Below are 10,417 nucleotides of genomic sequence, written 5' to 3' on the forward strand. Positions count from 1 at the left end.
TATTTTTTTCTTTTTTTTGAGATGGAGTCTTGCTCTGTCACCCAGGCTGGAGTGCAGTGCTGTGATCTCGGCTCACTGCAACCTCTGCCTCCCTGATTCAAGCGATTCTCCTGCTTCAGCCTCCAGAGTAGCTGGGATTACAGGTACGTGCCACCACCCATGGCTAATTTTTTGTATTTTTAGTAGAGAGAGGGTTTCACCATGTTGGCCAGGCTGGTCTCGATCTCCTGACCTCATGATCCTCCTGCCTCGGCCTCTCAAAGTGCTGGGATGACAGCCACCATGCCCAGCCAATGGTTGCATTCTTTTGGGTTTCTGAGTAGTGTTTCCAAAGGAGGCCATCAGACATGCATCTATCGCAGTGAGCACAGGGCCGACAGAACAGAATGGAAGGTAGGTTTGCCTTGAGCACGTTCCAACTAGACTGTATTTTTAGCTTTTTGATTTTGGGGACCCAGGATACTTTCCGTTCACAGCTTCCTTTAGGATACATAGATCATGTGCTTAATTCAGAAAATTAAAATATATTTATATATGTCTAAAAGAAGCAAGAGCTATGAAACTTCAGCCACCTGGAAATATTGTTAAGGTAATTGTAAAGCAAGTTGATTGCCTCTGGGCATCTCCTGAGCCAGAGGAAACGTTATTGCTCAAATACTTCTCCTTGTCTTATCGAAAAGAACTATGAGGCCAATTCTATGGCCTCCTAGCATTAAATTCTAAAAGGAGTGTATGATGGCTGTGCACCTTCAAGGCACACGATGCACACCACAAATAACAGCTCTTTAAAAACTGTTTCTGGCCAGCGAGGGTGTGGTGGCTCAGGCCTCTAATCCAGCGCTGTGGGAGGCCGAGGCGGGTGGATCACCTCAGGTCAGGAGTTCGAGACCAGCCTGACCAACATAGTGAAACCCTGTAAAAATTAGCCAGGCATGGTGGCAGGTGCCTGTAATCCCAGCTACTCGGGAGGCTGAGGCAGGAGGATCACTTGAACTCAGGAGGCGGAGGTTGCAGTGAGCCGAGATCGCGCCATTGCACTCCAGCCTGGCAACATGGCGAGACTCCATCTCAAAAAAAAAATAATAATAAGTATTTCTAAGGCATCAGTATAAAAGGTGGAACATATTTACAGGGGCATAGCTGGAAACAGTCAGTTTTCTAAGCATCTGGTGATTGAGCTTACGAGGGACAGAGAGAGAGGGGGACGTTTCTCACTGTACCACGGTTATTGGATCGATTTTTATCACTATGTCCTGTGATACTAAAACGTTTCTCTAAGCTGCTTGAACCAAGGTGCAAAGAGTTGTGCTTAGCACACTGCAGACCTTGCAATACATGTGAGGGAAATTCTTCGTAGCTTGGTAAATTTGCAAAATTGCTTGTGCGAATGTGTTTTATGATTTGAGACTCATCACGAAGACCACATGTGGCCGGGCGCCGTGGCTCATGCCCGTAATGGAACACTTTAGGAGGTCTGGGCGGGTGGATCACCTGAGGTCAGGAGTTCGAGACCAGCCTGGCTAACATAGTGAAACCCCGTCTCTATTAAAGATACAAAAATGTCAGCTAGGCGTGGTGATGCATGCCTGTAATCCCAGCTACTCTGGAGGCTGAGGCACAAGAATTGCTTGAACTCAGGAGGCAGAGGTTGTGCAACTGCATTTCAGCCTGGGTGAGAATCTAAAAGAAAAAGACCACAAGTGACTCATGCCTGTAATCTCAGCACTTTGAGAGGCTGAGGCAGGTGGATACTTTGAGGTCAGGAGTTCAAGAACAGCCTGGCCATATGGTAAAACTCCCATCTCCACTAAAAATACAAAAAAATTAGCTGGGTATAGTGGTGGACACCTATAGTCTTGGCTATTCGGGACGCTGAGGAAGGAAAATCGCTTGAATGTGGCAGGTGGAGGTTGCAGTGAGCCAAAATCATGCCACTGCACTCCAGCCTGGGTGACAGAGTGAGACCTTGTTCCAAAAAAATCAGGCCGGGCACAGTGGCTCATGCCTGTAATCCCAGCACTTTGGGAGGCTCAGGTGGGTGGATAACTTGAGGTCAGGAGTTGGAGATCAGCCTGCCAACGTGGCAAAACTCCCGTCTCTGCTAAAAATACAAAAAAATTAGCTGGGTGTGGTGGCGGGTGCCTGTCATCCCAGCTACTCAGGAGGCTGAGGCAGGACAATTGCTTGAACCCAGGAGGCGGAGGTTGCAGTGAGCCGAGATCACACCACTGCACTCCAGCCTGGTGAGAGAGCTGGACTCCGTCTCAAAAACAAACAAACAAAGGAGACCAGATGAACAGGTAGCATTCAGTAGATGGTGGGAGGACCAGTCTGTGTGGCATCTAACCGCATATGCATTTGCGCTGAAATGTATTGAATGCTTAATCGGGTGAATCACATCCATGATTTTTCTCGTATTATAAAAAATCCTGCTTCATGTCTGTGGGGGTGAAGACAGAGGCACCAGCTTTTCAGAAAGAGTATTGCTTTTTTTCTGGTATGTCTTTTGTTGCAAGGCTGGAGAGGAAAAACACAAAGGTCAGGCTCAAATCTGTCTCCTGGATTTGAGGTCTGAGACAAGTCTTGTTCTGTTTTTCTTCCTTTTGGAATCAGGGTCTCACTCTGTTGCCCAGGCTAGAGGGCTGTGGAGTGAACCTGGCTCACCAGTGCTCCAACCTTGTGGGCTCAAGCAGTTCTCTTACCTCACCCTCCACAGTAACCGGGACCACAAATACTTGCCTCCACACCCAGATAATTTTTTTTAAATTTTTTTGTAGAGATGGGGTCTTGCTATGTTGCCCAAGCTGGTCTCAAACTTCTGAGGTCAATGGGTCCTCCTGCCTTGGCCTCCCAAAGTGCTGGGAATACAGGCCTGAGAATCACTTGAGGCCAGGAGTTCAAAGCCAGCTGGGTTAACATAAACTAGACACCATCTCTACAAAAAAAATTAAAATTAGCTGGGCGTGGTGATACGCACCTGTTTTCCCAGCTGACTTGGAGGCTGAGGCAGGAAGATCACTTGAGCCCAAGACTTTGAGGCTACAGTGAGCTATGGCCACCACTGTACTCCAGCCTGGGCAAGGGGGAGACACTGTCTCAAAAACAACAAAATTTATATCACATGTGCAATGTAAATATGTATAATTATTGTATATTGATAATAATTAGAACTTCAAAAATTTTAAAAATTAAGAACCCCCTTTCAAAAATGTATAACGTAGTCCTGGCACTGTGGCTCATGCCTGTAACCCCAGCGCTTTGGGAGTTCAAAGTCGGATCCCCTGAGGTCAGGAGTTCGAGACCACCCTGGGTAACCTGGTGAAACCTCATGTCTACTAAAAATACAAAAATTAGCCGGGCGTGGTGGTGAGTGCCTGTACTCTCAGCTACTTGGGAGGCTGAGGGAAGAGAATCGCTTGAACACAGGCGGCGGAGGTTTCGGTGAGCCGAGTTTGCACCCTTGCACTCCAGCCTGGGTGACAGAGTGAGATTCTATCTCAAAAAAAAAAAAAAAAAAAATAGTAACATAATTTAACATCTCTGGCCAGGCACGGTGGCTCACACCTGTAATCCCAGAACTTTGGCAGTTCAAGGTGGGTGGATCACGAGGTCAGGAGTTCGAGACCAGCCCGGCTAACATACTGAAACCCTGTCTCTACTAAAAATACAAAAATTCACTGGGTGTGGTGGCACACACCTGTAATCCTAGGTACTCGGGAGGCTGAGGCAAGAGAATCACTTGAACACGGGAAGCGGAGGTTGCAGTGAGCCTAGGTTACGCCACTGCACTCCAGCTTGGGCGTCTGAGTGAGACTCTGTCTCAAAAAATAAAAAAGTAAAATAATTTAACATCTCTGGCAGGCGAAGGTGGGCAGATCATGAGGTCAGGAGTTCGAGACCAGCCTGGCTAACATAGTGAAACCCTGTCTCTACTAAAAATACAAAAATTAGCTTGGGGTGGTGGTGCATGCCTGTAATCCCACCTACTCAGGAGGCTGAGGCAGGAGAATCACTTGAACCTGGGAGGAGGAGGTTCCAGTAAGCCAAGATCATGCCACTGCACTCCAGCCTGGGTGACAGAGCGAGACTCCGTCTCAAAAAAATAGAATTAAGAAAAGGAATAAAGAATGACTACTCCACAGGCAGAGCAGCCCAGTTTTATGGTTATTTCCTGATGATATGCTAAACAAGCGTGGGTTATTCATGACTGGGTGGACAGAGTGAGCCTCAAAAAAAAAATTAGTAACATAATTTAACATCTCTGACCCAGTACAATTAAGGGATGCGTTTGTAATAGAAAGATGAACTAGAAAAATCCACATGCATTGCAAAACTGGCCAACAGACTGCGCGATCACACGTGGGTCCGCGGGAGGTGGCTGCCTGTAGACGTGCCCTAAGCCACGGGTGCCGTCAGGACGAAGCGCTTAGGTGTGAATGTGGTCAGCCTCTTACACCTTGTCCTGTTTGCCCCAAAGTGCCTGCTACTCACCCCACGGAGCCTACGCCCAGAGCAAGCTGGCCCTCGTCCTCTTCACCTACCACCTGCAGGGGCTGCTGGCGGCTGCGGGGAGCCACGTGACGGCCAACGTTGTGGACCCCGGCGTGGTCCACACGGACCTCTACAGACATCTGTTCTGGGGTACACGTCTGGTGAAGAAGCTTCTCGGCTGGTTGCTTTTCAAGGTAAGGCGCTTCGGCTTCTGTGCTTTCACGGCTACACCTGAAGCTGTTTACAGGAAATAGGAGCTCCCCATGCAGACCCCAAGACAGTGTTCTTGGATCTCATGCAAGAAATAATTCACAGCAGTCTGCAGTGCAAAACGAAAGCAAGTTTATCAAGAAAATCATAGGCCAGGCACGGTGGTTCATGCCTGTCATCCCAGCACTTTGGGAGGGAAAGGTGGGTGCATCATGAGGTCAGGAGTTCGAGACCAGCCTGGCCAGCATGGTGAAACCCTGTCTCTGCTAAAAATACAAAAATTAGCCAGGCATGGTGGCAGCTGCCTGTAAGCCCAGGTACTCAGGAGGCTGGGGCAGAGAATTGCTTGAACCTGGGAGGCAGAGGTCGCAGTGAACCGAGATCGCATCACTGCACTTGAGTCTGGGTGACAGAGCAAGACTCAGTGTCAAAAAAAAAAAAAAAGATAAAATCAGTGAATAAAGAATGGTGATTCCATAGACAGAGCAGCCCCGAGGGCAGCTGGTCGCCCCTTTTTATGGTTATTCCTTGATGATATGCTAAACAAGGGGTGGGTTCGTCATGCCTCCCCTTTTTAGACCATACAGCGTGGCTTCCTGACATCGCCACGGCGTTTGCAAACTGTCATGGCTCTGGTGAGAGCGTAGCAGTGAGGATGACCAGAGGTCCCTTTTGTCGCCATCGTGGTTCTGCTGGGTTCTGACAGGCTCCGTGACTGCAGGCTGTTTTGTCAGCAAGGTCTTTATGACCTGTGTCTTGTGCCCACCTTCTGTCTCATCCCGTGCCTTAGAATGCCTTCACCATCTGGGAGGGCTCGGCCTCAGTTTATCCAGTCCCTTCTGAAGATGGAGTCGCTCTGGCTCACACAGCTCTGACACAGCCACTTCCAGGCAGCGTGTGTGGGGTGCTGGGTGCATAGATTCGGGAATTTATTTGTACATTCTCACCCCAAAACCCTGATTATCTGCAAGCTCAGTGGGTGACCGTCTGTCACTGTGTAGTGGCCATAAATGAATCTTATTAGGAGCTGGAGACCCTTTGGCGAGGCTGTGGTAGGGGCCAATGGAAAAACGTCCCGCTTTGCCCTCCAAAGGTTTGCCGAAAAATCAACTCACATAATACAATTTCCCTTATTCCAAGATGAATAAAGGAAAGGTCATGAAAATGTATTCTCACACATGGAGCAGAAAGACAGAGGGATTCCCGCGTCACACTGGGGGGTATGGACTCTTCTTTTTAAGGGACAGGGAGTGGGGAATTGGGGTGAATTTAGGGGAACGGTAAATGGTTTTTAAGGGAAGTCAATGGGGTGGAAGAGTGCACAGCGGCCTGTGACAGAGGTGGTCGAACCCGCAGAACAGACAGTGGTTTCTGAGGCATTTGTACACAGCTGTTGACAGACGCCAGGCTTCTCGCCTGCGATACAGGTTCAGAAACCCAGAGAAGGGGCCCTGGGTCCTTCCTCCTCCTCTGGTGGGTCCGGACTTTGGGGAATTTCAGAGAAGAGCTTTACCGTCATCAAAAAGGATGAGTTCATGTCCTCTGCAGGAATATGGATGAAACTAGAAACCATCATTCTCAGAAAACTGACACAAGAACAGAAAATCAAACACCACATGTTCTCACTCATAAGTGGGTGTTGAACAAAGAGAACACGTGGACACAAGGAGGGGAACCTCACACATCGCGGCCTGTTGGAGGGTAGTCAGGTTAGGGGAGGGATAGCAGGGCGTGGGGGGCTGGGGAGGGAGAACATTAGGAGAAATACCTAATGTAGATGACGGGGGGATGGATGCAGCAAACCACCACGGCATGTGTGTGCCTGTGTAACAATCCTGCGTGATCTGCACGCGTACCCCAGAACTTACAGTATAATTTTTAAAAAAGAAAAAAAGAAACCCTTCAGCCTTCCCAAAGGTTCCAGACTATAATCTTAAAACGTTCTCTAATATTTTGCTAATATTTGGCCAGACACCCCGAGTGAACCCCAACACCTAATCTCTGTTGCTCCTGCCAAGAGACTCTGGCTGCCTTCAGCCAGGAGATACAGAAAAAACCGTGAGGCCTTGCCTTCCAAAAGGGTTCCAGACTGTATTCTATAACGTTCTCTGCTCTTTTTCCCTTAATATTTTTGCCACCACCCTGAGTAAATTCCCACAGAGGGGGAGGTCAGAGAGATGTTGAAACCCCGTTTCTACTAAAAATACAAAAAATTAGCCAGGTGTGGTGGTGGGCGTATGTAATCCCAGCTACTTGGGAAGCTGAGGCAGGAGAATCACTGGAACCAGCGAGGTGGAGGTTGCAGTGAGCCGAGGTTGTGCCACTGCACTCCAGCCTGGGCAGTAAGCCTTGTCCTTCACTTGAGCCGGACAAAGCACCAGCCTTGGGGGTGCTGGTGTTTTAAGACTCAACAATTGAATGGCCCACATTTCTGCAGTGATCTTTGTTGTCCTGGTACGTTATCTTCTTATGCAGGGCAATGACTCATACCCCAGCTATTCCCTTCAGTTTTTTGGGGTGTTGTTCTTTTGTTTGTTTGTTTTTGAGATGGAGTCTTGCTCTGTCATCCAGGCTGGAGTGCAGTGGCGCGATCTTGGCTCACTGCAGCCTCCACCTCGTGGGTTCAAGCTTGCTTTTCCTTTTTCTTTTTTCTCTTCTCCCCTCTTCTCCCTTCCCCTTACCTTCCCTGCCCTCCTCTTCTCTCCTGTCTTTTCCCTTCCTTCCCTCCTTCCTTCCTTCCCTCCTTCCCTCCTTCCTTCCTTCCTTCCTTCCCTCCTTCCTTCCTTCCCTCCTTCCTTCCTTCACTCCTTCCTTCCTTCACTCCTTCCTTCCTTCCCTCCTTCCCTCCTTCCTTCCTTCCCTCCCTCCCTCCTTCCTTCCTTCCTTCCTTCCTTCCTTCCTTCTTTCTTTCTTTGACACAGTTTTGCCCTTGTCACTCAGGCTGGGATGCAGTAGCGCTGTCTCGGATCACTGCAACCTCTGCCTCCCAGGTTCAAGCAATTCTCCTGACTCAGCCTCCTGAGTAGCTGGGATTACAGGCGTGTGCCACCATGCCTGGCTAGTTATTGTATTTTTAGTAAAGACAGGGTTTCAGCACATTGGCCAGGCTGGTCTCGAACTCCTGACCTCAAGTGATCTGCCCACCTCGGTCTCCCAAAGTGCTAGGATGAGTCAAGAGTCACCGTGCCCATCCCCAGTGAGGTCTTTTGCAGTGACATTTGTGACATTTATCTGGGAGCTATAGATTTACTTTCTTTCCTGTCTATCTCAAGCTGGGATACTGAAGTTTTAATAATTTGTTTACAAAAGAAAAGAAAGAACCTTGAGAAGTTTTTCTATTTTTCCCATTACATTGCAGAACCATCTAATTATCATTTTTTAAAGTGTCTGCTTTTGAAACACGGCCACGGTTCGCCTTCAAAACCGCATGGGCCAGGGAATTTTCAAAAGACCGATTCTCACTCAGCTTTCAACATTTCTTACCGTGTATTGGTTTGTTGAAGTTTTCCACCTCTTTGTGAGTCAGTTTAGACTGCTTTTCCTTTAGATAACTGCTTCATCAAGGTTTGGAATTAATGAGCGTAGTTACAGATTCCCTTTTCTTCCCGTTGGACTGCCTGGCTTTGCTCTTGATTTCATCTCAAAGTCTCTTATGAAATCAGCTGTCTGCCGCCAGCCTGGACTTTTCTAAGGGATTAATTACCTCACTTATTTTGCAGTTTGCTTTCTTATCAATTGTTCTTTGAATCTCTAATTCCTCAAGCAAAGAAATTTCAAAATATTAGTTTTTTTGGGGTTTTCTTGAGACGAAGTTTCACTCTTGTTTTCCAGGCTGGAATGCAGTGGCGCAATCTCAGTGCACCACAGCCTCCATGTCCTGGGTTCAAGTGATTCTCCTGCCTCAGCCTCCTGAGTAGCTGGTACTACAGGCATGTGCAACCATGCCTGACTGATTTTTGTATTTTTAGTAGAGACAGGGTTTCCCCATGTTGACCAGGCTGGTCTTGAACTCCTGACCTCAAGTGATCCACCTCCCTCTGCCTCCCGAAATGCTGAGATTACAGGTGTGAGCCACTGCGCCTGAGAAAATATTAGTTTTTTTAAGCACTAAGTTTTCACTAACAAAACACTGACACTTCCACACATCCAGTCCTTATGAAATCCTGTGAATTCCTCAGAATGACTTCAGTATCTGAGGACAGCATTTGCTTCCTTTTTTCTTTTAAATTTTTTCTAGGCTAGGTCTTGCTCTGTATCCCTGTCTGCAGCGTATTATTTCATACAGACGGGATCTCACTCTTCATTCAGGATGCTCTTATTCACTGGGATTATGACTGAGTCACTTGCTGAAGCCTCGAAATCCTGGCTTCAAGCGATTCTCCCACCTCGGCCTCCCAGAGTGCTGGGATTACAGGCATGAGCCACCGTCACTGGCCTTGATTTTATTTTTTTTCTAAATATTCAACAAGCAAAGTGGAATTCTAGCCACATGAATCATTCTTTAATCCTTTGATCATCATCTGCAAATTTGGATTAAAAACAACCACGGTACATTTCTTGAGTCATAGTGCCTTTATATAAGAGAAAACATTATGGAAACTTTAAAATTATAAAGCAGAAGAATATGCATTAGCATGGAAATGAAATAAATGTAAGAATTTTAAAGAAAAGTCTATGCAGCAGTGGTAGCTATGATGCTGTCTTTATAAAGATCATTCTGTATTGCTGTATATGTATTATTTCCTAGTGTGTATGCATGCATGCCTTGTATATTAAGACTTGGAAGACCAGCCAAGCACGGTGTCTCATGCCAGCAATCCCAGCACTTTGGGAGGCCGAGGTGAGCGGATCACTTGAGATCAGGAGCTCGAGACCAGCCTGGCCAACGTGGTAAAACCCCGTCTCTACTAAAAATATAAAAAATTAGCCGGGCGTGGTGGCTCATGCCTCTAATCCCAGCTACTAGGGAGGCTGAGGCAGGAGAATCGCTTGAGCTAGTGAGGCAGAGGTTGCAGTGAGCCGAGATTGTGCCATTGCACTCCAGCCTGGGCAACAAAAGTGAAACTCCATCTCAACAAAAAAATAAAATAAAAAAACTCGGAGGACCTGCCTAGTGGACCCTGGGGAGAATCTGTGTGATGTTCAAGTCTTTGTGTTCTTTTTTTTTTTTTTTTTTTTGGAGACGGAGTCTCACTCTCTTGCCCAGGCTGGACTGCAATGGCACAATCTCGGCTCACTGCAAGCTCTGCCTTCTGAGTTCAAGCGATTCTCCTGCCTCAGCCTCCTGAGTAGTTGGGATTACAAGAGCACACCATCACGATCAGCTAGTTTTTGTATTTTTAGTAGAGGTCATCTCACCAGCTGGCTTATTTATTGATTGATAAGTAATGGGTCTATTTCTGATAATGGTAATGTGATTCACTAATCTCTTCTAAGAAACTGGAATTCAGATGAAGTGGTCTAGTACAGGAGGCAGACCCAGGAGATAGACCGAATCATGTATTCTAAAGATGTCCACATCCTAATCTCCGTATTCTAGACAGAATAATGTCCCCAAAGATATTCACATCCTAATTCCCATGTGACAGACAGAATAATGACCCCAAAGATGTCCACAATCTGATCCCCATGTGGGAGACAGAATAATGGCCCCACAGATGTCCACAACCTGATCTCCATGTGGGAGACAGAATAATGGCCCCAAAGATGTCCACAT

At 47.3% G+C, this 10,417-nt stretch overlaps 1 protein-coding gene across 2 annotated transcripts in view; it reads left to right on the forward strand.

Annotated features, from left to right (window-relative positions):
* Positions 1-10,417, forward strand: part of DHRSX (dehydrogenase/reductase X-linked) — a 199,933-nt gene that overhangs the window by 171,965 nt on the left and 17,551 nt on the right. For both annotated transcript variants that reach the window (XM_032267781.1, XM_032267780.1), the window contains exon 6: positions 4,478-4,685. In XM_032267781.1, coding sequence (XP_032123672.1) covers positions 4,478-4,685 — 208 coding nt within the window. The remainder of the gene's footprint in view (positions 1-4,477; positions 4,686-10,417) is intronic.

The sequence above is a fragment of the Sapajus apella genome, unplaced genomic scaffold, assembly GCF_009761245.1.
Source record: "Sapajus apella isolate SASKATOON/1434 unplaced genomic scaffold, GSC_monkey_1.0 scaffold172, whole genome shotgun sequence".
NCBI lineage: Eukaryota > Metazoa > Chordata > Mammalia > Primates > Cebidae > Sapajus > Sapajus apella.